This window comes from Calidris pugnax, unplaced genomic scaffold, assembly GCF_001431845.1.
Source record: "Calidris pugnax isolate Ruff unplaced genomic scaffold, ASM143184v1 scaffold95, whole genome shotgun sequence".
NCBI lineage: Eukaryota > Metazoa > Chordata > Aves > Charadriiformes > Scolopacidae > Calidris > Calidris pugnax.
In genome coordinates this window covers 15,358,633-15,374,070 of record NW_015090885.1, presented here as the reverse complement: position 1 = coordinate 15,374,070, position 15,438 = coordinate 15,358,633, and the positions used below count along the sequence as shown (strand labels likewise).

General features: G+C 42.0%; 1 protein-coding gene across 2 annotated transcripts; it reads right to left on the bottom strand.

Annotated features, from left to right (window-relative positions):
- Window positions 1-518: 518 nt before the first annotated feature.
- SLC35A5 (solute carrier family 35 member A5) lies at window positions 519-15,078 on the bottom strand. 2 transcript variants are annotated; one of them, XM_014947431.1, is made up of 7 exons: window positions 15,057-15,078; window positions 13,693-13,845; window positions 12,796-12,894; window positions 11,010-11,143; window positions 6,139-6,206; window positions 3,817-4,612; window positions 519-2,636 (listed from the first exon to the last, which is right to left on the bottom strand). In XM_014947431.1, the coding sequence occupies exons 2-7, from the start codon at window positions 13,820-13,822 to the stop codon at window positions 2,568-2,570; spliced, it is 1,296 nt and encodes a 431-aa protein (XP_014802917.1). In that variant the 5' UTR covers window positions 13,823-13,845; window positions 15,057-15,078; the 3' UTR covers window positions 519-2,567. The 2 variants fall into 2 exon arrangements, with proteins under 2 accessions (XP_014802917.1, XP_014802916.1); XM_014947430.1 differs by lacking the exon at window positions 15,057-15,078 and adding an exon at window positions 14,705-15,025.
- Window positions 15,079-15,438: the final 360 nt, after the last annotated feature.

Genomic DNA, 15,438 nt, shown 5'->3' with positions numbered 1-15,438 from the left:
AGACAGGACCAACTCCACAGTGCAAGTAAATGTTTGGATCAACAGTTGCATATTTGATATCTTTATGCAATCTAAGATTTTGGCAATTAAGCCAAGCAGGATAGCATCAGTGAAATTTATAGAGGAAAAAATCATTAAGCAGGATGGGAGTTGAAAGCAAGAACTAAGTGCACTTTATGAAATCTGCAGATCAGTTATTTCCATATCTCATTTCTCTTAAGGCAGATAATTCAGGCAAGAAGGTCAAACATGGTTTTTAAGACATTCACCTTTGGTTTGATGCTCTGTCATTAGAGGGACAAGATTGATCTCTACGTTCTGATTTAAGGCAAAGCTCTCTGGAAAAGTTCATGCAAAAAGCTACTGCTCATGTAAGTGCAAAGCAATCTAAAGCTAAGAGTACTTTCACTGTTCTTAGAAACACCTGCTGAAGTTGGGAGCTATGATTGAAAAAGACAATGAACTCAGGCAGGTATATATTGCAAAGCTGTATGTAATGGAAAAACAAAAAGAAAATGTCTTATCACAAATAAGTCTTTAATAGTTTGAGCATTACTTTCCCCTTGAAGTTTCATTTCACAAAATAGGACATCATAAACCAATGAAAAGCATGTTTCTGGAATTTACACTGAAATATGCCTTCTTATTCGTTCTATACAGATGCAAACAACTAGGATTCCTTTTGTTGAAATGGCCTACTATACAAGCACAATGAGAGCAGCTGTAAAAAATTTTTCAACCAAAACAGTAACTTCACTTTGTACAGTTATTCTTAATATAAGCTAGGAAAAGTTAATACAGAAAAAAAGTAAGAAAAGAGAATAATAATTTTAGATTCACAGTTTATAACTTGACAGTCATTGGCCACATATGGGAACAGGCTGCCCCCTCTTGACGGATCAAAGACAGGAAGTATGTTAATTAATATAGCCATGAGCCATCAATACAGTATGCATAAGTAAGCTGTTAAACACAGAGCCTGAAAATGGGGTGGCAGAGGGGAAACAAAGGCAGGACTGTCTTCAGTCCACAGAGAAATGCATCACTAACTGATTACTATACACTGTGGTATGAGGCTTTGACACTGAACTCATTGCTTATCTTCTTAAGAATTCTTTTGACAGTATCTTTCAACTATGAAAGATGCATTTTTGAAGGGAGGAAATTATAAACCAACATCTTTTCCAACATTCCGAGAGAAGAGCCTTTAGGAACATACCGAGAATCTCTTATCTGCATCCCCATTCCCTTCCCCCTTTTAAAATTCCCTGAATTATTTGGAAACTATTTTTCATCTCACTCAAACTACAATCCAGCAGATGGCTCAACAGTGACTCTGACATCACTATGCCTGGCACTCTGCAGGATGATTTCTCTCTCTACAAAATGAATGTAAGACTTTATCAGTCTGACAGGGTTGAGCAAATGGTATTACTACCTGCACCCTCTTGCTCAGTGCTCCAGATGTTGAAGGTCATCACTGTAATATTTGTTTTCAGATCGTGAACTCTGTGTAAACTAAGCCTTTCTAAATGCAAAAAGAGATCCTAGGATGCATTCATACTGTATAATATTTGTTTTATTCAAGCTCTTTCAAAGTTAGGCCACATAAGTTGCATGTAAAATTCACTATCTGCTACAAAGGCATTCCAGATTTCCATTTCCCCAGACACTGGAGACAGGCACACAACAGTCTCACACTGAAAATGTGAGGAGAACTAGTGGCTGAAGTCAGTGAAATCTATTCTGCTCTCAGTCACATCAGAGAAAATCAGAAAGAAAGGACTCCACAGGAGTCAGTACAGAGTTAAAACAGGAATGAAGACAGAATTAAGACCATTCAAACTCAAATCACATTCTAGAGATCTGCCTGTTTGAAGGATCAACATAACCTTAACCCAAACCATTTGATTTAACATACATTCACAAGTGAAAGTTTGATGAGGTTGGTTCAGAGAGACTCTTTTACTCAGCTAGGGATATGTCAATCTGAATTGCCAAAATACAATAAAACATTCAACATGCCTCATTGCTGATGAGGTTATTAGTAACATCCTAAGTCCTGAAAAGAAAACTTACTGACTTACTGGAGCATTTGTACATTGGAAGGTGCAGAAAAAACATTAATCAACACTTCTATCACATCTGCAAGGTGGAGAACAGTAATATCTCTGCTTTACTAGCCAAGGAATTCATACAGGAAGTTGCAGTGACTCACGACAGTCAACCAAAGCCTTGAAAGACATATGGTTAGAGTCCAGGACTGCCTTCCACAATGCAGCACATCACCCAGACCAGTAAGTCCAGGGTCCAAGCCTCTTCTTGTTTGCATCAGTTACAAATTTTGTTGCTTTCAGCAGATTTTGAACTCCTGATTTACATGGATAGGAAGAGTGAATACAACTCTCCATATATGGCTTCAGTGATTTCCTTATCCACTTCTGACATCCAGCCCCAAAACAGTCTCAATTTATCTGCAAGTGGGGAAAAATTACTCTTCTCTATATTAATAAAACATTAACATTCTCTCGCTATGAGTAATAACACTCCTCTGAGCCAGCCTCATGCTAGAGGGAATCTTCATCTGTATCGATGTCACTGCTTGGTTTGTTCAGTCTCTCAAATTCTTCTCCATCCTACAGGAACCAGAAGCAGAAGAGAATAACATGAGCAAAAGTCATCTTGTTATTAATACCAAAAAAATAAGACAAAAAAGAGTAAAGTTTACTTTGAAGGCATCACTTACACCAAATCAAGACCCTGTACCCTGGTAAATCTCTTACCAGTGTGTTATAATCTTGGTCTAGGATATATATAAAAAACTCATTAAAAATCCCATGTACTGTTAACTCTTTTTACCAACTCACTCCCTAAAACAGCTTGTAGCCCATTCCTTCATCAGGAAGCCTGCTCACATAATACTATTTGTTTTTAACATAACTGCTCAATCGTAAATGTTAAAATAGAGAATGCCCATTATACCAAAAATAAATAACTTTGTGTTATTTACTGTTTGTTAATCAACAGCCTAAAAAGGGACCATATGGAATTTCAGGAAAATACCTTTTCGAAGTTTAATGTTTCTTAGAATTAAACAGAGACAGCACACTCTGCTGGTTGTACCGTGTATTACAGAGCACATCTGTACACTCAGGACTAAAAGTATACAGGCATTAACCTTTCCCCTTCAGACTGACTGCTCAGCTCAGTTGAATGACATATGAGAGCAAGCCCTCCATGTCATGTTCTAGTTAAGTAGATTACTATTCAATCTAGGACAAAAAACATTAATGAGCCTGGAGGAAATGTTTTGTAGGAAAAAAAACTTATTAAAACTCTGTACTTAAACATTACCTTTTTGTCTTCAGTTATCTTTGACTGTGAAAGCATAAATTATCTTAACATCAAATATACTAACTTCTTGATGATGTAGGCTCAGCTACACAGATTTATCAGTTCTACTTAAGCACAAATATTTCCCAGGCATCAATTCCAATTTCTGGATGCCCAGGGCCAGTAAAATATTTTGGTTATAAAGGTTTCAAGAGAGCATTTGTACAAAGCTGAAGTTGCTCACAGGACTGTCTGTAGTCACAGCAGAAAAACAATGCTTAACTAGGCTTTATGAACTGAAAAAGTGGAATGTGCAAAGCAATACTCAATCAATTTAAAAGATTTTAATAAATACCAAGGGGTTTTGGTGTTTGAGTTGAGGAATCTGTCTGGTCACACGCAAAATGAATCTTCCAAACATTCTATAGCATAAATAGGGGTGAAAGAGAGAAACCAGAGGGGACAAGTACTGAAAAGCCTTACCCCACTTGACCTCTCCCATGCATCTCCTTTGACGAGTTTGCCCCTTTCCCGCAGAATGGCATATTCCAGGCCTCGTGGTTTACTGGCATTATAGATGAATATGGAGAGAAGCACTACCGGAGCTTCCAAAAAGAACTCTAGAGAAGGCCTGAAGTCAAAGATGACAAAAGAGACAGTGGTGATGATGACAGTAGTGATCTGAGCAGTCATAACATGGAACATATTGTCTCGGAACTTCAAGATGAAGGCTACAGACAGCCCCAGGAAAGCTGTGACAAATATGAGAGCCACCGAGAAGACGTTGTGCCCATAAAAGAAGCCACAATTCCTTATCTGCCTCCGGTCCTTAGTCCGCAGCCCGAGCATAAGCCCATTGAACAGCACCCCAAAAGCATAGAGTTTGCTGTTCTGCGTGAAGATGCTTTCAGCAATTTGATCCCCATCTTTCAAGATCTTCTCGTTATAGATGTTAGCCAGGGCAGAAATAAAACACTGCACTAGAATAAGCAGATGGCCCAGGCTGAGGCGGAGAGGTTTCAATGCTCCTGCCATGGTACTGGTGACATTCCACTGGAAGCTGGGAAGGAAACTTGGTGCTAAGCAGTTGCCCTTTTCCAGGCATGCTTCCTCAGGTCCAGCATAGAGAAGGCAGTGGTTAGATGGACTGAAAAACATATTGTGATGGAATCCATGCACAGCCAAGCTTTGCTGATGGCCTCCAGTTCCCAGAGTCAGGGCAACGATGGACAGGAATAAAATCACCAGAGATGCCCATTGTACCCAAGAGAGTTTTCGCCTAGGAGTAAGCAAAAAAAAGCCACCAACTTTAGAAACACAGTGGTACAAGTTAAATGACAGGAGAACAAGCTCTATAAAACACATAAAAGACATTATGCAACAGATAAGGAGACAGAGACAGGCACAAAGAAAAATCTTGGCTTTTCGGTATTGGCAGTAAAATGACAAAAGGCAGCATACTTTTCTACGGCAAGGGAGGCCCAGCCAGACAATCACAGAAATACAAAATGGAGTATTCTCTAGAGATAATTTAAGGGACATCTTTCAAGATCATGGTAGTTCTAGACACTGCCTGTTAACTTAAAAGCAACTGTTGTCTCTATGGAAACAGATGTCTGACAGATAAAAGAAAACACAGACATTCAAATAACTACCCTCTTTCTTCAGTAAACTTTCACTAGATTTCATCTTTCCCCCATGATTTTGTGCCCTTTTCTAGTATTTTACAATGGTAAATCACATAAATCTATTTATATATTTATAATTTATAATACTGCTAGAACTATTTATACTGTTTTTTCACTCAAGTAAAGGCTGTTTATCTTGGGGAAAATCAAAAATTTGCAAGATTAAGTCAATTGTTACTTCACAAGAGACATAAAACTAAACTGAGAAAAAGCGTTTCCAGTCAGACTATCAGACACTCTTTTGGTATATTAACACCTGTAGAAAAGGATCTTTGCTCTCTATTCAACACAAGTCACTTTTTCAGTAGTGTGAAGTTACTACCTGTTGCCCTGTCAGTCTTTTCTGAATCTAAATCACACCATAAAGAGCACAAATCAAGCGGAGCAGAACACACAGGACAGAGTGTCTGGTTTTTGTCACATGAGTAATGACTAGACATATAATTACTTTTTAAAACATACTACGCAGTTGATCAGAAACACATCAGTGCAGCAACCAAGGGCACAGACTTTGCCAGGTGGTGAAGCGAAGACGTTTAATGTTTTATTTTTACAGCAATATAGTTTCTCTTTTTTGATCACACGCTGTGCTCTCTACACAGATATGTTGTAGGGCCTGTCCACAGGACGAAGACGTTTAATGTTTTATTTTTACAGCAATATAGTTTCTCTTTTTTGATCACACGCTGTGCTCTCTACACAGATATGTTGTAGGGCCTGTCCACAGGACGTTACGAGCAATACAATTGGCTACATAGAAGTGTTCATGTGCCTATGTTATCCAAACATTATTATCTGTTATTTTCCTCACTAGATTTCATACCACACAAATAATACCATATAAAGACATTGTTTTACTGTTCTCAAGGCTTCCTTCCCATCACTGCAAGAACACCTGCCAAGCTCTTGCTCAGCAGCACATCTCCACAATTCCTCAGTCCCCACACATCAGGGCTGGCACAATATCGCCGAAGACACCTCTATCTTTCACTCTTAACATATCTCATGCCCTCTTATTAGATTACATTTACATTCAATTAAGAATTACAGCAGTCTGGAAAGAAGTGCTGCTAATATAAGATATAAGATTTCGTTTACTTTATTAAATATTACTTACTTTAGCACTATCCTGAAGAGAAGAGCTGTTGTTATAATGACAAAATTTGAGAAGAGTACAGCCATTGCCTAGAAAGAGAAGAAGGGGAGCAAAGTTATACTCGAGACATAGCACGGACATCAAAAGCCCACCAACTTTAAGTGTTCACCTTTCTGCAAGGTGCCAGATTGAAAAGCATCATCCTGGTACTGAACTTTCTTTTCTACCCAAGCAGAATAACACACCCCTAAAATGACATTCAGGTCCCATTCCAAAACATCAAACAAACCACAGAACCTAAATTCCACTGTAGTGGGGAAAGCTGTACTGAAACAAAGATGCGAGGAAACCAATCCAGTGGAAAACTTACTTAACAAAAAAGAAAATGGTTTAACGTCAGATCAATTCCCCAGCCAGGTTGACCAGTCAGCTGCAAAAACAGCTGTGCCAGCACAAAGGAGGAAGTTGCTCGAAAATGAAAGTATGAAAAAAACAGGGGAAGGCGAGGCTACTTCTGGGTGCAGTGCCAGCTTGCAGCATCCATGAAATCCCGGATTTAGACAAGGCTCTTGCAGAAAATAAACTTCTTTTATGTCAAGTGCATTTGCTGTATCATTTATCAAAGGTAAAGAGGTGCTCAGCTTGAATTTTCAAGACTGCAACTGTACTAAAAAATTCACCTATTTCAAAGTACAACTGAAGACAACTCTCAAGTTCCTGTCAAATTTGGGAATAGCTGTATAATAACGAGTGACCGATGGCCATGGCCATTATCCCAAGCTGGAAACTCCTTGAGGCATGGATTATCTTTTTGGTCTCTGTATTAGACACTGGAGTTACCATTAAAGAAGAGAAACTATCAGCACCAGTGGGGAAAAAGGGTTCTTTTTGAGGTGTGTGGGTGTTTCCCAAATTGTGTGTTATTCAAGACTGCCCTGTGTAGTCAGTACAAGTACAAAAATCTAGGCATCTGAACTCTTTCCTTCAATTCAGCCTTGGAGTGAGATCACTTTTTGAGACAATTTTACACAAAAACATATACGGATTGAGAATTGCAAAACACAGACTTGAACTTTCACATCTGCATTTCCACATTCCCAGTTCTGCAATAGCAGAGCCTTTTTCATTTACCAGAGGAAAAGCACAAGATCTTTTCTCATTATCTTAGTTCCACTCTATTCCAACCTACTATCTGCTGAACAGTAAGCATCATGGAACAGCATGACACAGGGTCTCAAGTAAGCTGAAGACTGACACAAGACATCTGCCTAAGAAACCACAGCTTAATTTTCTGCTTTGCAAGAGTAAAACTCAATAAATATTCAACACTGTGGAAAAAGAAAAATACTGAATAAACAACTGAATCTGGCAGAAACTACTCCAGAGAAAAAAAAAGGAGGCTTGATGCAAAATGTACAAGTATTCCATGTATACTCTGGTTTTACTTTACAGTCAAAGTCCCCCATCCAATTTCTCTGGTAACATAATATGGTCAAAAACTACAGCAGAATAGTTACAGGGCATTCATTTTGAGATGCTTTGCTACCTAAGACCTCAAGGGACCTCTGTCCTAGATGAGAAGGAGTAAGAAAAAAATTTACCAAAGATCACCATGCCACTAACTTACATGTCAACAAAAATAAATCTTACCACTAGGAAACATTAACCATTAAAGAGTATCCATAGTTATAGCTGAAGCTTCAAGCAAAAAAACCCTCATCAAAGCAACTCCATACCCCAAGCAACTGCTCATTCAGGTACAACTTAGTCCCAAACCTACTTAGTTTTTAAAGTCACACGAAACGAAGTTCAGTCAGGTATGGCTTCCTTCTTTCAAGCATCTTGCCTCTACCTCTTCCCTTTCATGGCCTTGTACTCAAGCTATTCTATCTTACAGGTATTTAGTTATCTCTTTTAATACTTGTTTACCATGATAATGTTACAATTTCAGCTAACCATCATAAAGTATATCCAGTTAAAAGATATAAGAAGCTAAGAGTTCTAAAGAAGAGGAATTTTTGAGCATGTTCTGAGCAGAGAAAGACAAGGTGTGTGGGGGTGTAAAATAAAAAAGCTGTGCCTTTTATATTAACTGAGCCAAATCAAACGGCTTAAGAAAGCAATGCTGTTTATGTAACCTTCTAAACAACAGGCTTTGCTATTGCAACCATTATAACTGAATCTCCTTCCTAAAGTAAAAAACAGAACAAACACCAAAACAACAAAAAAAACCCACACCACCAAAAAAAGCCCCACACAGCTACCCACAGAACCCAACACTTTTGCATGTTATTTTAAGATACCCGACTCTTCATTTTAATTAGATTTTTCCAGACAGGTCCTATTTTAGACTCTCGTCTGTCCCTGACAAAAATGTACACCTAGAAGGATAATATTTTAAAGAGAAATTGGGAAAGATAAGGAACAGAAACGTTTATACTTATTTTTAATGCCAAACAGGGCCAGCAACAGTATTTTATAGGAAGCACTAACCATCTGTTTCCACCTAACTTCAAACACAGATTCTTAACAAAAAACTATCTTAACAATTAAATAAAAGAAAGCACAAAAATTGTACTATTTACTGAGCATATGTAGATCCATCCAAAAGGCTGAACATAGCTAGAAGTACCGATTACATTTTGTGCTTAAACATAACTAATAAATAAATACAAAAATTAAAGTCAAACAGTTTTCTTCCTTGCCCCCTCAGTTCCTATTACACTTACTCCCTTTGTGGGATTACATTTCCTCACTTATCTTTGGCGTCACTGAGAAAAGAAAACAAGTAACGTGAAGTCACATTCAATAGAATGGTTTAGATTGGAAGGCACCTTAAAGATCACCTAGTTCCACCCACCTGCCATGGGCAGGAACACCTCCCACTAGACCAGGTTACTCAAAGCCCCATATGACCTGGCTTGAACAATTCCTGGGATGGGGCCTCCACAACTTCTCCGGGCAACCTGTTCCACTGCCTTACCACCTTCAAAGTAAAGAATTTCTTCCTGATATCTAATCTAAATCTACCCTCTCCCAGTTCGAAGCCATCACCCCTCGTAAAAAGCCCCTCCTCATCTTTCCTATAGGCCCCCTTTAAGTATTGGAAGGCTGCTATAACATCTCCCTGGAGCCTTTTCTTCCTCAGGCTGAACAACCTCAAGTCCCTCAGTCTGTCTTCAAAGAAGAGGAGTTCCATCCCTCTGATCATCTTTGTGGCCCTCCTCTGGACCCACTTCAACAGGTGCATGTCCTTCTTGTGCTGAAGACTCCAGAGCTGGATGCAGTACTCCAGCTGGAGTCTCACCACAGTGGAATAGAGGCAAAGAATCATCTCCCTCGACCTGCTAGCTATGCTGCTTTTGATGCAGCCCAGGATATGGCCGGCCTTCTGGGCTGCAAGTGTGCATTGCCAACTCACGTTGAGCTTCTCATCCACCAACACCCTCAAGTCCTTCTCCCCTGGACTGCTCAAAATCCATTTCCCCACCCAGCCTGCATTTGTGCTTGGGATTGCTGTGGCCCACATGCAAGACCCTACACTTGGCCTGGTTGAACTTCATGTGATCAGCATGAGCCCACCTCTCAAGCCTCTCAAGTCCCTCTGAATGACATCCCTTCCCTTCAGCATGTCTACTGCACCACATAGCTTGGTGTCATTGGCAAACTTGCTGAGGGTGCACTCAATCCCACCATCCAGGTCACCAACAAAGATGTTAAACAGCACCAGTCCTAGTACCAGCCCCTAAGGAATGCCACTCATCACGGGTCACCACTTGGACATCAAGCCATTGACTACAACCCTTCGAACACCAGTTCCTTATCCACTGAGTGGTCCATCCATCAAATCTGTGTCTCTCCAACTTAGAGACCAGGATGTTGTGTGGGACAGCATCAAACACAGAACCACATAATGATACAGGGTTGGAAGGGACCTCTGGAGATCATCTACTCCAACTCCCCTGCCAGAGTAAGTCCACCTAGAGCAGGTTGCACAGGAATATGTTCAGGCAGGTTTTGAAAATCTCCAGAGACAGAGACTCCACCACCTCTCTGGGCAGCCTGTTCCAGTCCTCTGCCACCCTCAAAGTAAAGAAGATCCTCCTCATGTTTAGATGGAACTTCTATGTTCAAGTTTGTGCCTGTTACCTTGTCCTGTCACTGGGCACCACTGAAAAAAGACTGGTCCCATTCTCTTGACACCTACCCTTTAAGTATTTATAGGTGTTGGCCAGATCCCCTCTCAGTCTTCTCCAGACTAAAAAAGACCCAAGTCCACATAAGAGAGATGTTTTAGGCCCCTAATCATCTTTGTCGCCCTTTGCTGTACTCTCTCCAGCAGTTCCCTGTCCTTCTTGAACTGGGGAGCCCAGAACTGGACACAGTACTACAGATATGGCCTCACCAGGGCAGAGTAAACACTTTGCGTAAGTCCAAGTAGATGATGTCTGTTGCTCTCCCCTTATTCACCAATGCTGGTCACCAAATTTGTCAGACATAACATGCCCTTGGTGAAGCCATGTTGGCGTACATAAAATGGTAGAAGCTGCACAGAAAAGTGTGGCTCAAATACTAGCAAGATAAGTAAATACATTGAAAGAGAAATACAGAGAGGGAGAAACCAGAGGAAGGAAAGCACCAAAAACCTGCCTAGTACTGAAGCAATTCAGCTTATTTCTAAATCACTTTTGATGAAGAAAATACACAGAAACTCTCCTCTACTGAGAGATGTACAATACTTATCAGTATGCAAGAGAATGGGGAGGTTGGGCTGGTCAGGTAAAGAATAATTATTTTACCTGATAATCTTGCCTTGCCAGTGTAGTCTAAGGGCAATGTTACTTACCACCAAGACATTGGAAGACAATTTATTCAATATATTCGATACTTACTGGCTGGAGGTAGGACAGTACGTAGAAGACAATCAAGTTATCCAAAAAGTAAAGAAAGGCAGGAATTGACCATTTCATGGAATTACAAAAATTCTTCCAGGAAAGACATTCAAAAGGATGATCCAAACAACCCTCTGAAAAGGAAAAGAAATCAGTAAGAAAGACATCTTTCTTATTATCAAAAGCCCATTCCGTTATAACAAAATAGTTATCACTGTTCTGTTTTCAGGAACACCGTTGGACTGACAAAATAAGGTACCACAGCCCTCTGACAACAGGGAGGACAGATCCAGGGCAGAACACACACCTAGAGCAGCAATCCTCTGTCTACAGGCATTCACCTCCTTGCTTAAGCAGAGAAAACATCAAGGAACCTGTTACCCCCATCAGACTACTTGTCCACTGGGAGCAAAAATTCAATTATCAACCATTCTTTGAGGGCAAAAAAGCACCGCAAAGTCCCCACACAATAGTGACATCATTACTGGGTATGATTTTCTGATGATTATCAATCAAATCTAGAACCAAAACAATGACACAGATGTTTAATCTGTTCATATAGCACCCAAAGGGCAGCCAGTAAAGTCAGAAATACAAAATATACCAGGAGTCATTATCTGTAGCACACAGCATGTGATCTGGGTAAAAATAGAACATATAGGAAGAAGGAAGAAAGAAAGGACAAGGCACAAAGAATGACATTTACTTATGTATTCAGGACACATGCTTTAGGAGAAAGACTGATAAATCTCAGGCTAGCACCAATTTAGGACTACACAATGTTATCTAATCCTCTTCTGAAAAACTGACACATTGAGTTCAGCGAAACTCAGACATTTGGAAGAAAAAGGAGGGGGGAGAGGGGGAAGAAAAAAAAGAAAGTAATCCGCAGTAGCAAATAAGGGTCAATACTACACCATTTAGTACAGGCATCCCTAAGACAATACTGGTGGAGGTAAAAATTTCCTCAGCTTGCCAGAGCTATTGACTGTTACATGGAGAAGTGGACAAAACCAGCACTTCAATCTAACATGTGTCTCCAGCGTCTGACACTTTCTTCCAATTTAAACGTCTGTTCACTACCATTTTGAAATCCTATGAAATTAACCTCTCATCCTTTTTACATCATCAACAGAAAAGCCAAGAAAGGGAACAGAAAAATAGCCTGCAATGTCAAACCAGTAGCTAGTGAAGCCTGACACCACTTCTTCTGAACAGCTGCCCCCAGATTTGTCTTCACAACAAAGCTACCTTGAATTCTAACACTGATATATTGCTTCTGACACTATACACACACAAAGCCTCTTCAGAAAGGTGGTGCTTTTAAATGAAAGCAGTCAGAACAACAGAACCTAAAGGCTAACCTCTGAGTTAGTGCAATTTATAAGCTTCTGTTCAGTCATGACTTCAGAGTGAGATGACTCCTATTATCCTAGCATGATACTGTGTTAAAATTCTGAAAATGTTAGACTGTGTCTTCATTACACTTTCTAATTCAACATACCTGTCCCCATTTCAGCTACTGGACAAATAATTCAAGAACACCTGAATTTACAGCACTAAGTAGAGGTAAAAAATTAAAGTTTATTTATAATTCTGCATGGAAGACATAATCCCAGTGAAATCTTACTAGCATGGAGCTGTACTCCATACAGCTACATTTGAATCTATGATTTTTTTAAAAAACCAACAAAACCCAAATAAAATCATGAAAAAAGGGGGATTTGAAGTATAGCAAATCTTAGAAAGTCAACACATTTTAGTTATTTTACATATAGGTACTTACCTTTTTTCTTAACCCATAGTGCCAATACCACACACAGGACCAGTTTTACAACTTCAGAACATATGTTCACTGTTGTAGGAAGGTAATCATATTTGTTATCTGTGGGATTCAGAAAATCATAAAGAATACACAATTAGATTCTGTCGCCTACTTTCATAATTAGAGCAAGAAACTATTTTAACCCCCCCAAGTCGGAATTTTTGCCACTTTCCATGAATGCAAAAGGCTGTATCAGCACTTTCATTATAAGTATTCCAATTTTTAGGATATACAGCTTCCTCCTTTCTGGGATGAAATCTTTCCTCGTTTGGTCCCAGTTTGTAGCAGAATATTTTTGAAGAACACAAGAACATCACTGTTTAAAAAAAAAAATTTAAATGGGGATGTTTTCCCCCAAACAACAGTATGCTGTTTTTTCCCTCACAAAAAAAAAGGCTTCCAGAATGACACAACCTCCTTCTTTTAGGATTCTTTTCTTTGTTAACATATTTTGCTAATACTTGGCAAAAGGAGAAACAGTAATAGCCAGTTATAGCATGCCCACAATGATACCACTTTTCTCCCAAATATTTCAGTCAAGACATGTACCATCAACAGTGTCTATACAACAACGTAGTCTTTGAAAATCAGCTATAAAATAATTCACCGCCTCACCTTTTGAGGGCGAATCTCCGTGTGGATCATACACTTATTTTAAAGCTATCTTAAAGTTATCACTTTATGTTAGACCAATGACTACAGAGAGATTTTCTGGTACAGAAAAACTTATCACTATTTATAGAATAGAATGTTTATGCTAAGAACCCTGCAGGTGAAGAACTAGCCTTTTGGGTATAGTTTTACTCCAAATGTCATCTTTCTCATTTGAAGCAAATTATGTTTATTGCCCAACAGCACCTTCATTGGCAGAATACTTCATCAGGAGGATTCGACTTGAGCCCAATGCAATAAAGACTCCTCCCAGCAGAAAGGTATAGATGGTTGTCTTGGAGCATAACACAAACCGGCTACAGCACTTGGTCTTCATTCTGCTGTCTTGCTGTCAGTGCCCTTTGGATGACAAGAGGAAAATAACACTATACATGGTACTTCCAGAAACTGGTTAAGCAAGGTGGTATGTGTGCGGTTTACTGCTTTGTGTTATTTTATACTAAGATGCTTACATCACGAGCCATGATCTCACTCTAAAATTATCCTTTTTTATTAAAAAAAAAAATTAAAAGAGAGAGAAAGATATGCTATGAGGACCATCAAAGGAGGATAAACAAAGTATACACAGCGACTTGGAAGGTGGCACAAAGAGGCCAGTTTGTCAGAACAGCGCATCTATGGAATACTGATTAGATAAAAGGATTAAATAAATTACACACTTTAATGCTTTTAAAAGCGTTCTTTTTCTTAATTCCAGTAAGGAAAAATCTCGCAACTGTGGAGCGCAAGCAACGCCGCTTAGAGGACCTGGCGCTCCCTCAGCGGCGGAGGCCGGGGAGGAACACTCATCGCCGGAGGCACAGCCTGAGCTCTGCCGCTGCTCTCCGCCTCCAACGCCGCCGTTACTCGGCCGAACCGTTAACGGGCCCCTAGGCCTGAAAAACCGGCTAGCAGACGGCCCCTGCGCCGAAGGAGCGGCGGGGGTGGGGGGATCCCTCTTGGGTCGGCTGCGGGCGGGACGGCCGTTAACGGCCGCAACATCCCTTAACGGCCGCCGCGGCTCGCGCCGCTCCGCCCCGGCGGGGACCGGCTGGAGCACGGCAGCCCTCCCGAAGGGGCCCGGGGCAGCCAGCTTCAAACCGCTCCCCGAGAGCCGGCTCCGCGGGGCGCGGGGACGAATGCCCACCTCACAGCGGTGGCGAGAGCGCAGCCGGTAAGCGCCGCCGAGCGCTCCCCCGTGCTGAGGGAACACACTTGCCTGGCTTCGCCGACCGGGCCGTCTGCCACGTCGCTGCCTCAGGTGGACGGCGCGGCTACAGCCAGGAGCGGAGCCGCGGCCGCGCAGGGGGGAAGAGCCGGGCTCCGAAGCAGCAGCCGCCGGTGCTCAGAGCAGGCACAGAAGCTGCGGGGAGGCCGCGCACAGTGCATTCCCCCCCACCTCACACCCGCTGCGCGCCCCCGCGCCCATCACCGAGTCCCCTGCCAGGCCCACGGGAGCGCAGCCAGCCCCGCAGCGTCCCGCACTAAAGCTCCTCACTCGCTCACCCACCGCGCCACAAATCGGGGGTGCTGCCCACCTCACACAGCCCCCCCCGCCACCTTGGCCTCACCTGGTAGGGTGGGGTGGGGTAGGGCGGGGAGGGGCGGGGCCGGGCCCCTCCCGCCCGGCAGCGCGCGCTCCCTCTCCCTCCTCCCGCCCAGCAGCGCGCGCGCGCGCGCGCCCCCTCTCATTCTCTAGTGACAGCCGGCCCGGTCCGGCCCCACCCCTCCTCGTGGCCGTTCCGGCCACGTGACCGCGGGCAACCGGGGGCTCCGCCCCAGCTCCTCCCTTTCCAGTGTGGCGGCGGCGGGGGGGGGGCGCATGCGCACTAAGAATCGTCGGCTTTCCCGCCTCGCCCCTCCTCTCTCCTCTCTCCCGCCACACGTGAGCGCCGGTGTGTCGTCACGCGTGTGCGACATGGTGGTGGGCGGGGAGGGGTGGGTGACGTAACG

Excerpts from the sequence above, each read along its gene's own strand:
- SLC35A5 (XM_014947431.1), bottom strand. The coding sequence starts at position 13,822 with ATGAAGACCAAGTGCTGTAGCCGGTTTGTGTTATGCTCCAAGACAACC. Across the intron at positions 11,144-12,795 it reads ACTATGGGTTAAGAAAAAAG|AGGGTTGTTTGGATCATCCT; the intron begins GTAAGTACCTAT and ends TTTCCTTTTCAG. Across the intron at positions 4,613-6,138 it reads CTCTTCAGGATAGTGCTAAA|GCGAAAACTCTCTTGGGTAC; the intron begins GTAAGTAATATT and ends GCTTACTCCTAG.